We start from the raw sequence: 20,648 nt of genomic DNA, 5'->3' as shown, positions 1-20,648 counted from the left end.
GGAATCGCAATAAGACAGTTTGAGAAAAAGTGAATCGTCGCTGTTCAAATAAAAACATCTCCAAAATAGTAACTTTTCAGGAGAGGGCAGAAACGGTCAACTTTTGATGTACACAAGGTCAAAGGCAACTGCTGAGCTCAGATTCTGCAGAGAACTGAGAAATGGACAGCAACAATATATTAACCATTCTCTTTGGATGTTATTTTGTTTTCTATTTTATGTATTTTTTTATTCTGTAATTTTATTTTGTACATTTTAGATTAAAAACCCAAATCAGAGCAGAAAACGATGCCATAACCCTTCTGACTTTTACAGAAAATGCCACCGTGTTTTGTTGTGAGCGCTAAACTCTGAGCTTTATGCTAATTAACCTGGTGGTTGTAGCCGCCTGTTAGCTCGTTAGCCACATTAGCCTTGTAGCTTCAGTGCAAACCTAAGTCGCAGCTGCCTGGTCCACTTATTTTTCTGTAAAGTCGCTTACAAATATTCGTGGTCGCGAATGACTTGGAAAAAAAGTCTGGTTCCACTGACTTACATTAAAAGTAGTTTTTTCCCCATCTCCTGTAAAGATATATATATATATATATATATATATATATATATATATATATATATATATATATATATATATATATATATATGAATGAAATATATACACACACACACACATCTCAAAGTTCAGTAAGTTACAAAAAGGCAGTCCCAGTTTTTTTTTGGTTTGTTTTTTTACTACATTAACTTGAATAACCCGTTATTCAGTCATTTTTTTGTGAAAATAGTCAAAACATATAATTTAGTGGGTTTTGTTAAAAGAAAATTGTCAATTTGGTAATGAGACTCAATTCAAATTACTAGTACGAGAAACGAGTTATATATATATATATATATATATATATATATATATATATATATATATATATATATATATACACACACACACATATGTGTGTGTATATATATATATAAAGAAATATAGAAAACATTTCTTTGAAAAGTTCTAAAAGTATTTTATGAATACATCTTGCTAGAAAGTAATAAATCCAATTAACACAGGCTTTTAAATGCCATTTACAGCCTACGTTTGCCTAAAAATTGGCAACAGAGTTGCAAAGAATTCTGTACGTTTCAGAAAAAACAGCTCATATTTTCTAATTTGATGGCCTGAAGTTGGTAAATAACACTTTCTGAAGGTTTAACAACCAACTTTGATTTTTTTTTGTCAAAAAACACCAAAGAAAAAAGTACATTTTTAAAAAGTTTTGAGGCCTAAAATGAACTCTATTCATGGAAAGTATCAGATACGTTATCCTCGTAGCTCCAGAGCTAAAACTTCAGACACCAGACATGTTGGCTGGTCGGCAACGTTTGGAGTGAATAGGACGACCATAAATATGATTTTTGCCTTTTTTTGCAATGCTGTCCTCCACAGCAGCTGCTCCATCATACCTGATTGGGCTCACACAGAGCTCACTGACCAACAGACAGAAAACACACAGACAGATAACAGCACACAGGGATCAGCGGGACAGTCATTTAATGCACTAACGACGTTCTCTAAAGAGTTCAGGAAGTTACAAAAAGGCAGTCCCAGCTCTTTAAAAATCCAAAATACAACCAAAAAACAAAGTAAAACCAGGATGACCGTGTGATAAAAGAAAGAGGAAGTCCTGAGGCTCAGCCGAAACGGTGCAGGAACGTTCAGGCTCGCGGGAAAAGGAAAACGATGGAGCTCCTCTGCGCTCCCGATTACCTGCAGGAGGAGGAAGAACAAATAATCTGAGGTTAATACAGAGCTGATTAAATCAGATCAGCCTTTAAAGCAGGGGAGTCAAACTCAAACACTGGAAGTCCGTATTAAAAACCTCCACAAGTCTGTGGGCCGGAGAGCGCCTGTGATTTTATTAGACCGTTAAACAGCAGTTTGCTGTAACCTGAGATGGTCATTAGCTACGTTCACATTACAGGCCTCGTTGCTCAAATCCGATCTCTCTGACTCGATGTTCACACTCGTTTAGATAAGCGACTCAAATCTGTCATTAATGTGACGAACCGGCGTCCTGAAATGACCCTCATGAGCTCATCCTACTCAGTAACGTCACGTGAATGAATCACGTTCATCATCAGCACAAACTAACGAGCAGAACGAGCTTCGCTGAGAAGATAATTAACTCTGATCAGCTCTCAGCTTCATTATTAGAGCGAGACGAAGGAGAAAAAGGTGAGATGAGCTGCTTTTCCACTGTTTACAGGGTTTAACTTCTGTCCGGCGCTGTTGCCATGGTAACGCTGAATGATGGTGCAGTGGAAAAAAGCACATGAATTCCGATCTGAGCGTCACATTAAGGTCGCATGGCCACGAATCAGATACATATCTGATCTAGGACCACATATGAAAGTGGCTCAGGTCGGATTTGAAAAGATCAGATTTGTGTCCACACAGCTCTGAAAACATCAGATCTGAGTCACATTAGGGCCAAAAATCAGATTTGTGCCACTTCAAGCTGGTAATATGAACGGAGCCATTGTTTATTCAAAATACGCCAAAACATCATAATAAAGGCAGCTGTCGTGAACCTTGAAATATCACATAATTAATACTTGAAATATTCAAAAGGAAAATTAAAAAATGAATAAATATGTAAATGGGCTACAGTACACAACATTACTGACATTACAACATTACATTATACTACACTACATTATATTACACTACATTATGGCGCAGTGGAACAAATATTGTGACTAAAAGAGAGGACGTTTCTGTAATGCGGCCCCGGAACTGTAAATCTGAATAAAACTTCATCAGCACAATTTTGGTAGGACATTCTCTGAGAGTCAGAACTGTTCACAGTGGTGGTGATAGGAACCAGACGTCCACCTCTAAAAGCTCCCTCACAGAAAGTTACTACATGAAATGGTTATGAATTCACTGCCTGATGACTGAGACACTATTTTCCATCATCAACATTCCATATACACTCAGAAGACTCGTGTAGGTTCACTGGTGGTTCTGGATAGTAAATAAAATGTCTATATCTGTGTTGTAGTCATGGCGACCCCTGGTTCCTATCACCACCACTGTAAAGACATCTGAACCATTTCACACCAAACCACTCTGAATCTCTCTGTTCACATCTCACACACTGAATTATGCAGACAATGTGAAAAATTGGTGGAATTGCCCTGTAAGGACCTGTTGCAGTGTAATGATGCTAGTGGGCCAGATTTCACAGCTCCATATCACTCAGATGAGATTGTGAGTTACCCTGTTTGTGTTTTAGTCCACTTCAGCGCGTGTCTGGGTGGTACAGAAGTTGCTGGATGGTAGAAGGTGCATCCTGCACGTTTACAGTGCCCTGCAAACCTACACGGCTAAAAAAAGGAAACAAAACAACAGAGAAATAAGCGCCGGCGTTGGCATCGGCCCACAATTCCCATATTTATACACTCTACATGCCTATAACAGCCTTATTAAAGACTGTATAAACTACAGAAAGGCTCACTCAGACCGACTGAGCGGTATAACACTTACTTTCGGGTGGTAGAAGGTGCAGTCCATCTTCTTACAGTCAGGAAAGAAACGGCACACACTACTGGACTGAGGCGGTACTGCAGGCAGAACGAGAGAAAATATTTAGAATGAAACTGTTATCTTGTTACATTAACATACAGTAAAGAACCCCTCACTTTCCATTTTATCAGCTCCACTGACCATATAGCTTCACTCTGTAGTTCCGCAGTTACAGACTGTTGTCCAACTGTTTCTCTGCATACTTTGTTACCCTGTTCTTCAACGGTCAGGACCCCCACAGTGGATGTGGTGGTGGTGTGTTAGTGTGTGTTGCTCTGGTCTGAGTGGATCAGACACAGCAGTGCTGCTGGAGTTTTTAAACACCTCAGTGTCACTGCTGGACTGAGAACCAGCCAACAGCGTCCTGTGGGCAGCGTCCTGTGACCACTGATGAAGGACTAGAGGATGACCAACACAAACTGTGCAGCAGCAGATGAGCTATCGTCTTTGACTTTACATCTACAAGGTGGACTGACAAGGTAGGAGTGTCTAATAGTGGGGGTCCTGACCATTATGAGTATGCAGAGAACCAGATGGACTACAGTGTGTAACTGTAGAACTACAGAGTGAAGCTATATGGTCAGTGGAGCTGATAAAGCAGACAGTGAGTGTAGAAAGTTGTTGAATCTGGATCATAATTATTGGAAATATAAAATCTATTCTGCAGATGGTCACTAACTGTCTGAATTTACATTATCATATAAGCTCACTGCACACACAGACCTGGTCTGGCTGGCTGGACGAGCGCTCTGCGGCTGACGTGTGTGTACGGACAGTCTGGTTTGGAGCACTTGGCGTCGTATTTGCAGTTTGGATGGATGAACAGGCACTTCTCTCCAAACACACAGCTGGGAAAAGTCCTGAAACACACATCAGCCACTGATTACACACACAATTACACACACACCTTACAGAGGAACACCTTCACTCATAAACTTAACCTGTAACTGTATCAGTGGAAGGCAAAGCCCACGATTTTTCAGTGGCTGAGATGTGAACAAATGGTTCATTATAGAAAACAGATCTCTTTACAGTGGTGGTGATAGGAACCAGGGGTCGCCATGACTACAACACAAATATAGACATTTTATTTACTATCCAGAACCACCAGTGAACCTACACGAGTCTTCTGAGTTTATATGGAATGCTGATGATGGAAAATAGTGGAAAATCTGAAATAATAAGTTTTCTTTGGGGACTATTTTGCCTCACAGCGCTCTGCATGTATCCCTCCACCACGAATGGAGTTTAAGTTCTCTAAACTATCATAAAACAGTGTCTCAGTCATCAGGCAGTGAATTCATAACCATTTCATGTAGGAACTTTCTGTGAGGGAGCTTTTAGAGGTGGACGTCTGGTTCCTATCACCACCACTGTGAACAGTTCTGACTCGGTAAGTTTATCTAGAACGGAGCGTTTCACACCAAACCGCTCTGAACCGCTCTGTTTACATCTTTATCATTTAATTATGCAGAAATGTTGAAAAATCACTGGGGTTGCCCTTTACATCTGACCATATGTTAAGTAGGCGTATGTTATTACTTGCACTGTGTCGTGGGGTGATGGTATACGCAGTCGTCTCCACTCTTGCATGCGGGCCAAAACCTGCAGCGCTCCATAACCTTCTGTCGTTTTGCCTGAACAGGTTCGACCTCCATCTCCATCTCATCCATTCCCTCCATCCCTCCATCTGTACAGAAGAAGAGAGAAGGTAATAACAAAAGCTGAACTGAGCTTTTTAAACGAAACAGTAAAAGCCATATCGCCCCCTACACTTCCTGTAGTGTATTACAGTCTGTCAGAGTGACTGTGTGGATCATATGAACATTATAGAGCTTTTTAAATGAAACAGTAGAAGCCATATCGCCCCCTACGCTTCCTGTAGTATATTACAGTCTGTCAGAATGACTGTGTGGATCATATGAACATATGAACTTATTCAGCCGTAGTTTTTGTTTTCTCACCATCAGACGGGAGGTCAGTGTTCAGGCTGAGCTGCACTGCTTGTTTGGGTCTGCGCATCGCTGAAAGGTCAGAGGTCGTGTTATTGAGGGCAGAGTCATCAGCGTCCATCTCCTGCTCTGTCAGATTGGCCAGTGGACTCGGAACTCCATCTAACGTTACGATGAACTTCGGACTGGATCCCCCTACTGCTTCAGCTTTCTCTCTGAGAGAGAGAGAGAGAGAGAGAGAGAGAGAGAGAGAGGAGATGAAATTCAGTATCCACTATAAATAATTTGGTATCTACTATGAACTATTCAGCATCTACTATGAATTATTCAGTATCTCCTCAAAAACATAAGTGCGGGTTCTGTAGTTACGAGAGGGAGGAACTAACATTTAAAGACAGAATGAACTGTGGCAGATACTGAATCATTCTTAGTAAGTACTGATTCAAAGCAGTGACTGAGTGAGAGAATTGACATGATTCAAACAGAGATTCAAACAGAGATTCAAACAGAGATTCAAACAGAGATTCAAACAGAGATTCAAACAGACTGTGACGCTCATTTTTTTAATGATGCACACAAGGCCCACCTGGTCTGGACCATGCGTGGAGCAGAGGGCGGGGCTTCCTCCGGAATGACAGTGTCCAGCCTGCTTCTGATTGGCTGAGGCTGCTCGAACTCCGGTTTCCTCATGATAAAGGAGCGAGTGTCCAGAGCCTTCAGCCGCGCCGCCTCGAACAACTGCAGCTCTAAAAAAAACAGACAGACATCAGAACAGCAAGCTGGAGTTTAACACACTTAAAACCCAGCAAGACCTGAACGTTTACATCAGGACGGCGCTTCTTAAAGATCTTCAGTCGAAACTTGGGGTTTCAGTGGTGTGGTGAAGTACTCACAGCTACAGACAGAGATTAGGCTGAAAAATGCGGAAATACTCCTTTAAGGCCAAAATGAGGATTATCCAATAAGAACGGCCCTTTGCTCTACACCGACTGGACAGTACTGAGTTTGAGCTTAAAGACTCACGACCCAAATCTGTGTCTTTCTAAGTAGGTTCATCTTGTTCTTGCAAGCAAACAGTAAACATGTACCAAGTTTACCCTCTAAATAATGTTACATATATAGTACACCATATTTCTCTCCTCTCAGTGTAAACTGGACGGTCCTAATCTTAAGCATCCCTCTGACCAATCACAGGGCTGCGTCTCTGGCCCCGCCCACACAAAGCAGTTTCAGAGTCAGCCTAACCAAAAGCTAGCAAGCTAGATCACCTGTCTGTAGCTGCCTGTCGTCCGTTCACTCGTTTATGCATAAAAATTGTTCGTCTGTCTGTTCCTTCATTCGCGCTTTGGTTCGTCCGTCCGTCCGTCTGCACATCTGTTCGACTCCTTTTGTCCAGTCAGTATCACATAAAAGCTGGATAATGACGTAAGCTCTGTATGAGGAGCGGGGCAGAGCTAGGAGTGTTGGACTGACAGCTGTCAATCAAGCTGCTCATTAGCCACGCCCACACAGTCCTCAGATCCGATCAGCGGTTTTTAAATAGTGTTTTATCATATTTCCATCTTATATTGTTCATCCCAGCTTTGTTGGATGTTTAATGTAACACTCAAGTTCAGTATCATAAAAACATGAATTATTTTACTCCGCGTTTCCTGCGACTAAAGTTATCTGGCTGCGCGAGAAATCTACACACTTAAAAAAGAGGGCTCTTCAAGGGTTCTTCAGAAAAGAAAATGGTTCTATATAGAACCATGGACACTCAGAAAACCTTTGCATTATTAAAAGGTTCTGCTACTGCTACAATTTTGACATCGTAACAATAGAAGCTTTTTGGTACTTTATAGAACCCTTTTCAAAAAGGTTCTATCTACTACACGTTCTCCGTCAATCTGAAGAACGCTTTCACCATGCAAGGAATCCTTTAATCATGCACAGGGTTCTCTATACAGAACCATTTCTTTTACTAAAGAACCCTGTGAACCCTGTTTTGGTCCCTCACCAAAATCGTTGGTCTGCTCCCTGGTCTCCTCCTCTGGAAGCTCCAGTTGCAGCCGGGACGCCAGAGAGCGCGACTGAGCTGCAGGAGGAAGAGAGGGAAACAAACAAAGGACAGAGAAAGAGACGGATGAATAACGAAGAGAGGGAGACAGTCAGACAGACAAGCAGCAGTTCAGACCTGCTCATTTAAAGCGAGCATTTTGGTGGATTATCTTGAGTGTCCTGAACAGCAGGGGGCGCTATATCAGTCCACTCTGGTCGAGATTAGTCCTCAGGTGTGAGTTATGAGACTACATGCTGTGTAGTCTGTTTCATGTGAAGTACACTCTTAAAAAAGATGGTTCTTCAAGGGTTCTTTACTGAAGAAAATGGTTCTAGATAGAAGTATGAACACTGAAAGAACCCTCTGCGTGATTAAAAGGTTCTTTGCATCATGAAAGGGTTCTTCTATTATTACAAGCTTGACACCGTAACAATAGAGGAACTCTTTTGTGTGCTATACAGAACCATTTTCAAAAAGGTTCTATATAGAACCATATACAGCACATCCTCCATCAATTTAAAGAACAATTTCATGATGCACAGAAGTCTAATCATTCAAAGGGTTGTTCGAGTGTTCATGGTTCTATATAGAACCATTTTCTTTACTGATGAAGCCTAGCGTGTGATCCACTTAACAGATGGACTGTTATATTTTCCAAACTTCAGCAGCGCCGGACGGTCAAGCGTCCAGGACGCATGTATCAGACAAAAGACTTAAGAAATTCGGTAAAGCTAAATTTCCCGTTCCACCTTAAATGGCGCAACAGATACATTCAAGTGCCTGTGCAGGTGCCAGTATGTGATTGCGGCTTCATTTAAGGCGGAACAGAAAATGCAAACAAAAAGCTGCCAAATAAAATGTATTTTTAATTTTATTATTATTTCTTTTGTTCATATCTATTTGTTCATATCTATCTTTAATATTCACTTTTTGACCAAAACTGATGGAAAACTTTACTGAATATTATTATAATTTCAACAGTCTAAAACTGATTCAGACGCACTGTATGGTGGTGAAAGCCAATATTAGCCTCTAATTCAAAGTGGCTCACTACAACATTCAGTGCTGTTTTTTGGCCGTGCACTCAGAGGTTCATCTATATACACTGGTTGAGTTTCCTTTTTAATATTTTGCACAACTTCGGTTGTTTTAAATCGTTCTTATTAAAAAGTGAAGGCACATCCCAGAATAATAAGCCAGTTAACCTACAAAAATAGGTTTACTTAAGCATCTAAAAGTAAAAAAAAAAAGAAAAGTATATAAATAAAATTATACAAACACACCCAAAATCTCGTCTTACATTCCTAGTGAGGACGTCCATTGATTTCCATTCTTTTTTGTATTATTGCAGCCAAATTATACCACACCTACACCTGACCCGGACCTCGACCTCAGTTTCACAAATTTTTCAGCTTTTTAGTTTTTCCAAAAAAATGTAATTTGTGATGAAAAACAACAAAATGTCATGTCGTCCCATCATTGCGAGGACCTGCAGTCCTCACAAGGATAGCCAAACATGCACATACACACCCCAGCCATGATATATACCGAAACGGTGTTCATTTTGGAGTCTGGGGTAAATTTTATGCCATTTATTTGTCAAACTATCGCGTTAAAGAGGCGGAGACTGACCGCTGTGTCTGCTGTCCTGCGTCTCTTGAGGAAGGAGGGCGTGCAGGTGCTCCTGGACCAATCGGATCGCGGCTCTGTTCATCTCATCGCTCGCCAAACGAGTCCGCGGTGCCACGGGAACCGTCTGTCGCTGGGGAACTGTGCCGTTGCCGCGGGAACATCATGCAAACGAACACACACACAGAAAAACACAGCAGTTTATAATCCAGCTCAGGGTCAGTGATACAGAGACGATGATGATGATGATGATGGGAAATGGAGGGTTTATCCGCAGTTAAATCTGTGACCTCACAACCATTCAATTACAACTGAGTGCATTATAATATTTCACCATAGTTCAGTTTGAATATTTTGGTACAGTATATTAAAACCTGCATAACTTTAAACATGTACTTTTATTGTTTTATTATTATTATTATTTATTTATTTTTAATTTATATATATTTTTTTAAATGTTCATATCTTTACAGTAAGATTCACATATTCGTCTCTTTAGCTCCCTCCACACTGGCTCTTTATTACTTTTTGTTTACAGTCTGTAAACTTAGTGAAATTCTGATTAAAATTAAAAAATATATAATACTGTTTTTGCCCAAAAATTGAAGGAATACTTTACTGAATGTTATTATAATTGGCTATAATGAACTCACCAGCATCAGAAACATTTAATGGTGTACATGCATGGTGTGTGTACCTTTGGCCCCAGAAGTATTTGGACACTTTAATCTTCAGTATTTAATGTTCTTTGATGTTAAGCTCTTCAAAGACTAACCGGTGGAGAACGGCTGGAGTTTTACTCACAATGTCGTTGCTGAGCCGGAGCCGTATCACAAAAACTTCCTCTCTTTTTGGTTAAAGTTCAGATCTGACAGGTCAAGATCAGATTTTTCACAAATTCACATTACAGAAGAAAATCTGATCTTAATTTAGGACTTTTATGGTATCTTACAGCATCTTATCCTAAACTTAATCGATCAGAGTCAATAATCAGCTGTCATGTCTGTTTCCTAGCAATAGACCATAAACACACACAGCTGAAACGTAAACATGTCATCAGAATAATATAAAAATGAGTTAAGCTGCTGTTACTGATGTAAAACAGGTCAAACAGAACTAAAGAGTGATAAACTGTAAGTAGTGAATACTGTGAGAGCGCCCCCTGCTGTTTATCAGAGCGTCGCCGCTCCCCAGTTTCAGTCTCCATTTCCCAAACGCTTTAGCCGAGCGCGCTAACGTTACTCCTCCTAATAAACAGACACACGTTCAGCTCCGTCTCCTCATTATTCACCACCATCACTGTAATATTTCATCATCAACATTAACACACGAAGGTGATCAGAGGGGCGGTGGAGATCGAGTCTGCAGCGTCTGAGATCTTTAAAACGCAGAGTTAGAAAAGAAAATCATCTCACAGTGAAAGCAGCGTTTTACAGTAGAGATAAATGGAGCTCATTATGCTGGTAGTGAACTATGCTGCTGACTCAGCTGCCTAAAAACCATAGAAACGGACCTTAAACAGAAGTGAGGACCCTGTTGGGGTTCATCCTAAAGTTAGGACAGGATTTAGGAGGTTCAGTCTAGTTAGGATGTTTGTGTGATGCTGTTTTCTTATCTGGAGTTAATGAAGAGATTATGAAGGTAGGAACTGATATTCTGGAACAGAATGTCTGAAATTCAGTCTGTACTGAAGTCGTCATGCAGATTCTAGAGTTGAGAATGTGTGAATGCTTTTGGGGCCACTGTATGTTTATGGTGCGCGTGAGACTGACTTGTGTACACGGGGGTGGTCTTGTTGATGGACTCCTGAGCCTCTGAGATGGCCTTCAGGATCAGGTTCTTGTTGGCCTGCTTGGCTGGAGGTAGAGTCGGCCTGCGGGGGGCGACAACACAGAACAAACAGACTTTCAAATACACACATTCTGGATTTATTAGCTTCACTTCACTTATTAAATTAGAAACACTGACATTGTTCTCAGGTTTCACATCATAATACAAACAGGAATTCAAACATCTACATGGACTAACTGATCACAAATGATCTCTCTGAAGACACTTTATTCATAAAGAACCCCGGCACTGATTAAACCTGCTCTTTAAATACAGGACAGTTTCACAAAACAGTCAACACTGGAGAAACAACGCACTTGCGCTCTGGTTTGGATGGCAGTGAAACTCGGCTGGGCAGGCCGTAATCCTCCTCTTCATCATCATCCTCCTGCTCGTCGCTCTCCTGATCCCGCTCGTGCCCCCGGTGAACCCGGACCACCGAGCTGGCGACAGGAGCCTTCCGTTTCCGCGACAACTCCTCCTGCACCCAATTTATATCACAATACCTACATTTAGAGTCGGTTATTCATTCAGCCTAATGAGAAACTGTAGAACAGACTCAGTTTATATCACAATACCTACATTTCTCACCTTGCTGCTTCCCTCTCTGTAGCTCCGCCCATACGATGAGCTCGACCTTTCCTGACCTCTTGTGACCTCTGATGACCTGTAGCTGTCTGTGCTCCGTTCTGAGCCGCGATTAGACGAGCCGCCGGGCTGCCGCGACCTGTCAGACGTGGAGCGGGCCGTTAAAGAGCGCAGCGGGCCAGAGGTCAAGGGGTCCTCGGCGATGAGGTCGTCGTCCAGGTCGGGTTTGATGTCGATGACGGCCTCGGCGGAGACGGGCTCGACCAGAGGCTTCACTGCAGAGGTTAATCTGGAGGAGGACTTATCAGAGGAACCACGCCTGTGAGAGAGAGAGAGAGAGAGAGAGAGAGAAAGAGAAAGAGAAAGAGAGAAAAAGAGAGATCTAAGCCAAAAGTCAATCTTTTCTGATCTTTAAAATATGAAACTATAAACCAGAACAGGACATTTACGTCTGTTAGACCATAAAATCCACAATCTTACACAACACGTTTGGAGTGAGTGAGTGCTCTGTGTGGCTTTAGTTCAGAAGAACCAGAAAAAGAAGGAGGATGAGGAGGACAAGAAGGAAGAACAAAAGATCAAAAGGAGGCAGAAGGAGAAGAAGGGAAGAAGAAGGAAGAAGGATAAGAAGAGGAGGGGGGTAAGAATGAGTGAGAAGAAAAGGAAAATAAGAGGAAGGAGGAAAAGGAAAAGTGTGGAAGAAGGAGAACAGGAAGAAGTTGGAGGAGAAGAAGAAGGGAAGGAAGAAGAAAAGATGAAGAGGAGGCAGGAGGAGAAGAAGGAAGAAGGAAGGAACAGAATGAGTAAGAAGGAAAAGGAAAAGAGCGACAGAAGGAGAACAATTAAGACGAATAAAAACAAAGATGAGAAGAAAAAAATATTGAGAAGAACAGAAGAAAGGAGAAGGGTAAAGAGAAGGAAAAGAAGAAAAGGAAGAAGAAAAGATAGAGAAGGCAGGAGGAGGGAGAAGAAGGAAGAAGAAAGAGGAAAAGAAGAGGAAGACTAATGAAAAATGAGTGAGAAGAGAAAGAAAAGATGAGGAAGGAGGAAAAGGAAAGAGCGAGAACAATTAAGAAAAAGAAAGAGCAGAAAAAAATAAAGAAGAAGGAAAAAGAAGAGAAGAAAAATACTGAGAAGGACAGAAAGAAGGAGAACGGTAAGGAGAAGAAAGGAGAAGAGGGAGAAGAAGGAAAAGCTGAAGAAACAAGAGGAGAACAAGTAAACAAATAATACAGATGAGGCAAAACAAATAATAAGGAGAAAAAGAGCTAGAAAGAGGAGGAGACGGAGGAAAAGAAGATGGATGAGAATGAAAACAGGGAGGTGGAGGAGGAGAACAAGCAGGAAGAGAATGAAAAGGAAGAGGAGGAGAAGAAACAGTGTGGCCGCCTTTCCAGCTGTGTCCAGGACCAGAACGTCCATCTGTCTCTGTTCTCTATAAGCGTAGAGCTGCTGTGACAACTGACCTGCCATGGTGCTCGTGGGCGGAGCTAGAGACCCGTCCCTCCAGCCTATCGGAGCGCGAGCTGGACACGGCGAGAGCCCGAGACTCCTCCCTTCTGAGCTCGTCCCGAGAGGATGCGCTGGTGTCGGAGTGGAAGAGCTGAGGGCGGAGAGAGGAGGGCTCTAAACCACAGAGGAGGGAAAAGAGAACATGAACCACATTATTATTATTATTATTATTATTATTATTATCATCGTTATCATTATTAATGATGATAAAATCAGTGTTTACTGTACATGCCTGACCTCTTCATTACAGTCTATAAGACCACAAGACTCCATTTGTTTAAAGCAGAACTGCATCATCAATTTTCAAATCGTTCAGAGTGGTCTGGTGTGAAACGCTCTGTTCTAGATAAACTTACCGAGTCAGAACTGTTCACAGTGGTGGTGATAGGAACCAGACGTCCACCTCTAAAAGCTCCCTCACAGAAAGTTCCTACATGAAATGGTTATGAATTCACTGCCTGATGACTGAGACACTGTTTTATGATCGTTTAGAGAACTTAAACTCCATTCATGGTGGAGGGATACATGCAGGGCGCTGTGAGGCAAAATAGTCCCCAAAGAAAACTAATTATTTCAGATTTTCCACTATTTTCCATCATCAACATTCCATATACACTCAGAAGACTCGTGTAGGTTCACTGGTGGTTCTGGATAGTAAATAAAATGTCTATATCTGTGTTGTAGTCATGGCGACCCCTGGTTCCTATCACCACCACTGTAAAGACACCATTTCACACCAAACCACTCTGAATCACTCTGTTTACACCTCACACACTGAATTATGCAGGAATTTTCCCCCTTTAAACGCAGTACAGGTGTGGACTGCAAAATTGGTGCATATCTGCACTGATTTATGAATTGATTGTGGTAATACTCTATAAAGTATGGGGGGGGTGTGACATAGGTAAATAAAAAATGAGACAGAACGAATGACGAGTCATTTCTTAAAGAACTGCACTCGGTCTGAATCAAAGTGGGGTCGGAGATTCACTTGAATGAATCGTTATCTGCTGAATGCTGAAGGATGTGGCCTCGACAGCCGGATTTATCTGAGGAATTCAGAGTTTCCACAACACTGCGAGGTCAGAGCGACTCTAAACATCCCCTGTTTGGGTTTGAAACATACCGACCGCAGCTGATCTCAGCTTCTCCAGAACGCCGTGTAACCTGCAACACAAACACTCAGAGCTCAACACACTGCAGAACAGGAGAACTAGCAGAGAACACACTACACAGACGGGTCTGACTCAGATTAATACAAAACATATTACAAAATAAAAGTCCTTGGGCAGAAAAGACGGAGAGGAGGCAGGAGGAAGAGGAGAAGAAGGAGGAAGAAAAGAAAGAGAAAAAGAAGAGGAAGTAGGAAAAGGAAAGAGCAAGAACAATTAAGAAAAAGAAAGAGCAGAAAAAGAGGAGAAGAAGTAAAAGGAGACAAAACAAATAATAAGGAGAAAAAGAGCTAGAAAGAGGAAGAGGAGGAGGAGGAGGGGAAGAAGTGTGTCATGTGTGGTGGCTTTAGTTTAGAAGAAGGAGGAGGAGGTGGAGGAGGAGAAGGGGAAGAAGACGAAAAGGAGACGAGGAGAAGAAAAATATTGAGAAGAACAGAAAATAGGAGAACAGTGAGGAGAAGAAGGGAGAAGAATGGGAAGATGGAGAAAGAAGAAAAGATAAAGAGGAGGCAGGAAGAGAAGAAGGAAAAAAGAAGGAAGAGAAAAAGAAGAAGAAGAGGAGGAAGGATGAGAACGAGAATATATATATATATATATATATATATATATATACACACCAACCGACACCGATCAGGCATATCATTACAGTCTGTAACTGTAGAACTACAAAGTGCACCTATATAGTAAGTGGAGCTGATAAAATAGACAATGAGCGTAGAAACAAGGAGGTGGTCATAATGTTATGCCTGATTGGTGTGGATAAGACAGTAAGAGACGTTTTACATTCACTCCTGCTCAGTTTTATGCTTTAATGACGCTGTATTAGATTCGTTATGCTCTTATTCAGAGCCGCTGTCGTACCACACTGTGAACTTGATGGTGTTGTTGCCTAGAAACAGCGACAGGTCGTCGGCCATCTGCTGAGCGTTCTTCTTATTGGCCACCATCACCATGATGTAGTCCGGAAGCTCCTCATCTGGCAGGAAATACATTTAAACGCAATACTTCAGCAGAGTGATCAACCCGAACCATGAAGATCATCATCACCGTGAGGCTTCTCACACATTTTCAGCTGCCGGTCAAAACTGCAGAGGATATTCCACACTCTGTACAACCTGCTGCCACCAAAGCGTGAAATAACGTCACTGTGATGACAGAAACACAGCAGTCGCTCACTCTTCAGAGGGGTTTTATCACACTCAGGGTCTGATGATGGCACCACAGTACCGTCAGCAGCCTCTTCATTTTATTTAAGTGTATTGTCCTGTATTGTATGTGTGCTGCTGGACTTAGAAAGACTTCGCTAACGTCTTTACCATTTAATTACGCTGGAAATTCCCTTTAAGAGTGCTTATAGAAGCATGTTGACTGCATGGAGAAAATGTAGCAGGAATTATTATTACTTTTATTTATTTATTTATTTATTGTACTACACACTGTTAGAAACAAAGCCTCCTTCAAAGCTCCAACAGTGGTTTTAAGGTCTGATTGTGAACCTTAAATAAGTTTTTCCAGGTGAAAAGTTCGTATTTGTACCTTTTCATAACCGAATGTTTTAAACAGAACAGTAAAATAAAAGTCCTGGAGACGAGACGGGGTGTGTGGAGTCGGAACTGACCCAGTGACAGTCTACTACCTTCATTTCTGAGAGTGTAGCTGTACAGTGTGATTTCTATAGGCGTATTCTTAATGAACTCACCTATATACGCTCCCAGCTCCTGCAGCTTCCCTTTAATAGCAGCCTGAAACAGAACAGAAGGAGTGGTGAATGGCACTGACTGACCACAGAACTGACCACACAACTGACCATAGAAACAGAAGAATAGTTAAAAACAAGAAAGACAAATGTGTCCAACTTTGGGCTCCTTCAGTTCATCACCTGCTTCATATCTAACCTCCGCAATGCACCTGTAAACCTGCGAACACGCCTACAGAGCAGAGGTGGGCGATATGGCAAAATATAATATCACGATAATTTAGGAGGTTTTTTACGCTACACGATACGTAGTTTTGTAGGGTTTTTTTTTTGCACGACTTAAAATACACACAGATAAACAGAGATAATATAATATACAGTGCAAGGAGGGGCACAAAACCCCTAATTGGCTTATATAAAACCTCCACCTAAATAATAGTAACATTTCACAACATTATGGAAAATACAGAATAGTATACAAAACAACAATGACTCCAAAATGGTAACTTTTCAGGAGAAGGAAAAAACACACTCTACTTTTAATGTAAGTCAATGGAACCAGACTTTTTGCCAAGTCATTTTGGGCCGTTTCTTCTGGTCCATTCATCATGAAATTCACACACAATGTAAAGAGCAACAGGTATTTTCAGATTATGTCAAACTGAAAAACGACAAACATGGAGATACGAGGTTTTGTTCCGACAGCAGTGATATGTTTGGTAAATGATGCAGATTTATACACCCATATTAACTCCTGAGTAATAATAATAATAATAATAATAATATATTTCGCTGCTCTCCGAAGAAAATCTTGTATCTCCATTTTTGTCGTTTTTCAGTTTTTGACATAATTTGAAAATACCCGTTGCTCTTTACATTGTGTGTGAATTTCATGATGAATGGACCAAAAGAAACAGCCTAAAATGACTTGGAAAAAAGTCTGGTTCCATTGACTTACATTAAAAGTAGAGTGTGTTTTTTCCTTCTCCTGTAAAGTTACCATTTCGGAGGTACGAGGTTTTGTTCCGACAGCAGTGCTAATCACAATAAGTGAAACAGAGAGATGTAAACAACAATACAAAGGACAAAACAACTACAGTACAGATATTAAATGGTTTTTAAACATCTTTTGTAACATTTCAAAGAACGACAATTTTTTGCCAAATGGGAAAACATATTCCATATTTTAGTGCCCCTTATGAAAAACTGACCTCTACAAATGAGAAATCTAGGAGAATTTAGCTGAATATGGATGAACCTCTGAATTTTGTATGAAATAATTATTAAACTGCTCTGGAAAATTCCTTTAACTTGATATCTGAAGCTTCTGAAATAAAGGAGCAGACGACGTTTATAAATCTGATTGGGTCGCCATCCTATCAAAACGTTCCTGGAGGACCCAAATTTGGTGAATATGTTACGAGACATTAAGGCCACCTTTAAAAAATACTATCAAAACCCACAAATTCAATTATTGTATGGAACATTTTAAACACTGTGCTGCACTAAATCTACTGCAGCAGGACTAACGATGCTCTCTGTAATCAAACACGCACTAGCTACGTGTGTTTTAGGTACTGATGATATCTAGAATACAGCTCAGAAAATCTGACTGTAACTCTGTGAACTGATTCATCACGATGATGATAAACATCGTTATATCGCCCAGCTGCACTGCAGAGACGACAGAGCCGGTACGGCGTCAATACGGAGAACAAATACGAATTAATGAAAAACAGGTTCTACGTCACCGCTGTAAGACAGACATTCACTGACGAGCAGAGGTTCACGCGTCAGACTCTTAAGAACGGAGGGTTCTCCGACGGTTCTTGAGTACAGACAATGGTTTTATTCAGAATCAGTTCTGTACAGAGCCGTCTGCAGGCTTAAACAGTTCTTTGCCTGGTTAAATGGTTCTTCAGGTTGATGAAGAACGTGCTGCATGCGGCTCTATATAGAACCTTTTTTAAAATGCTTCTATATATAGCACCAAAAAGGGTTCTGCTATCACCACACAAGTTTGACAGTGTAACATCTTGTTAGAGCTGTTTTCAAAAAGGTTCTGTACAGAACCACATGCAACACATTCTCCATGAGTCTGAAGAACATTTCGCCAAGCAGAGAACCATTTAAGCATGCAAATGTTTTTACAAAGAACTCATGGTTCTAAACATGCTTAAGTGGTTCTTTAGGTTGATGGAAAATTTATTGTATATGGTTTTATATAACACCAAAAGGGGGTTACAAGCTTATAATAGCAGAACCCTTTTTGGTGCCATATAGAACCACTTTCAAAAGGGTTCTATAACCTACAGAACCAAACACAACGCATTCTCAATCAAGCTGAAGAGCCAATTCACCATGCAAAGAACCATTTAACCATTTAAGCATGCAAACGGTTCTGTATAGAACTCATGGTTCTAAATGGTTCTTTGCATTGTGAAATGGTTCTTTAGAATGAAGAATGTGTTGTGTATGGTTCTATATAGCACCAAAAAGGATTACAAGCTTATAATAGCAGAACCCTTTTTGGTGCTATAAAGAACCACTTTCAAAAAGGTTCTACACAGAAACATAAGCAACACATCCTTCATCAATCTGTAGAACGTTTCACCAAGCAGAGAACCGTTTAAGCATGCAAATGGTTCTTTACAGAACTCATGGTTCTAAACACGTGTGAACGGTTCTTCAGATTGATGAGGTATGTATTGTATATGGTTCTATTTAGCAACAAAAGGGGATTACAAGCTTACAGTTGCGGAACCCTTTTTAGTGCCATACAGAACCACTTTCAAAAAGGTTCTATACAGAACCACATGCAACACATTCTCCACCAAAAGAACAACAGAACCAAACACAACGTATTCTCCATCAAACTGAAGAACCAATTCACCATGCAAAGAGCCATTTAACCATTTAAGCATGCAAATGGTCCTATCTAGAACTCAGGGTTCTACACATAAGTAAATGGCTCTTTAGATTGACGGAAAATGTACTGTATATGGTCCTACTTTGCACCAAAAAGGAGTTACAAGCTTATAATAGCAGAACCTTTTTGGTGCTACATAGAACCACCTTCAAAAAGGTTCTATACAGAACCAAACACAGCGCACACTCCACCAAACTGAAGAACCATTTCACCATACAAAGAACCATTTAACCATTTTAGCATGCAAATGGTTCTACATGGAACTCGTGGTTCTAAACAGAGCCGTTGCCTGCACTACAGATCCCTCCGAGAACCCTGTTTTCGGGCGTGCAGCTCAGATTAAACGCGGAACCCTGAAAGTGATAAATCGCCTCTGAACTGTAAACAGAGAGCTGCACAGTTAGCCTAGCCTAGCCTTGCCTAGCCTAGCCTAGCCTAGCTCAGCTCAGCTCAGCTCAGAGCGGCCGTGCCGCCTCGTTTAAAGACGTTACCCGTATTTTCTTGCTTATCTCCGTCCCGATTTCCATCCTTCGCAGCCCCAGTGATGTTAAACCAGTGTGAATCTGCTGTCTTTAGTCTCCTTTTGGCCTCATAAACGTAAAAACTCTGCGCTTTAGCGGATTCTGGGTTATTAGGCCATGAACGCGAACCACTGCACCACACTGCGCATGTGCGAGAACCAGCGAAACGCGTCTGTGAGGGAAACTCGCCCGAATATATATTTTTAAGCGTTAAAAGTTTTTTTGAAGTAAAAATTTCATACATAATTTAAAATAAGCGTGTCTTAACGCTTTTTCATCCTGGTGAGTTTAAGGTAAATGTGTATATATATATATATATATATATATATATATATATATATATATATATATGTACATATATATGTTTGATAAGGTTTAAATTGATTAATTGGTTCAGTAATAATTTGATTAATTGCTAATGTTTACTGTTATGAAATCATATCAAGTAATCATTAATTATTCTGTGATAGCTGATTGAAAATGATCATTTGAGTATGGTATATGAATCATTTATGTTTTATGAATTAACTTCCAGTCACTTCTGATTTAAGGTTAATTACTGTGATATTTCAGTAATATGCATATCTGATTATATCTGATTGATTGGTTTGAAGTGTATTATATCTGTGCTTAGAGAACCTTAAAGGTCATTCGGAGGTCTCGGACAGTCATGTTAACTCCTAATTCAGCTTTGAGTCTCCTGACTGTGTCTGTCTGGTGTATTTAGTTCTGCTGTCTGTCAGCACTTAGTTTTCTAGAAGATTCGATTCCATTTATGGCATCGGTTCCGATAATTACATTACTTGTAGATCAATAACCCAGTATCCAATCACATTTTAGTCAATCATTATGCTAAACCAGATCACCCGCAGAGGGAAATTCTCTTGGACTGCATTAATCACAGATATCATTTGGAGAACAGCATAACTTTCACCCTATAAATCCCCTGTGAAGCTGGATGAGTGCATTTAAAGATCCTTCATAGTATCTACCCTACAAATAATAGAAAATGGTCCAAAATACACACGTTATTATATTTTTATTAGATTTGTCTTTATTATTAATGGAAAATTATTGCAAAAAAACATTATATTAATCAGTCATTTTGCACCATCCCTTCTGCATTGTGTCATTAAGCCTTTAAAATCAATCAATCAATCAATCAATCAATCAATCAATCAATCAATCAATCAATCAGCCTTTATTT

At 40.6% G+C, this 20,648-nt stretch overlaps 1 protein-coding gene across 2 annotated transcripts; it reads right to left on the bottom strand.

Moving 5' to 3' along the window:
- Positions 1 to 1,517: 1,517 nt before the first annotated feature.
- Positions 1,518 to 19,583, bottom strand: zc3h14 (zinc finger CCCH-type containing 14). Of its 2 annotated transcripts, none has more exons than XM_036582484.1 (17): positions 19,412 to 19,583; positions 15,995 to 16,037; positions 15,157 to 15,271; positions 14,250 to 14,290; positions 13,078 to 13,237; positions 11,606 to 11,930; positions 11,341 to 11,504; positions 10,966 to 11,066; positions 9,197 to 9,334; positions 7,523 to 7,600; positions 6,110 to 6,269; positions 5,536 to 5,738; positions 5,114 to 5,261; positions 4,295 to 4,431; positions 3,533 to 3,609; positions 3,266 to 3,372; positions 1,518 to 1,750 (listed from the first exon to the last, which is right to left on the bottom strand). In XM_036582484.1, exons 1-17 carry the CDS (start codon positions 19,445 to 19,447, stop codon positions 1,747 to 1,749), a joined length of 2,037 nt encoding a protein of 678 aa, XP_036438377.1. In that variant the 5' UTR covers positions 19,448 to 19,583; the 3' UTR covers positions 1,518 to 1,746. The 2 variants fall into 2 exon arrangements, with proteins under 2 accessions (XP_036438377.1, XP_036438378.1); XM_036582485.1 differs by having other exon boundaries at positions 11,615 to 11,930.
- Between the last annotated feature and the right edge of the window lie 1,065 nt (positions 19,584 to 20,648).

The sequence above is a fragment of the Colossoma macropomum genome, unplaced genomic scaffold, assembly GCF_904425465.1.
Source record: "Colossoma macropomum unplaced genomic scaffold, Colossoma_macropomum, whole genome shotgun sequence".
Lineage (NCBI taxonomy): Eukaryota > Metazoa > Chordata > Actinopteri > Characiformes > Serrasalmidae > Colossoma > Colossoma macropomum.
This window is presented reverse-complemented; position numbering and strand designations above follow the sequence as displayed.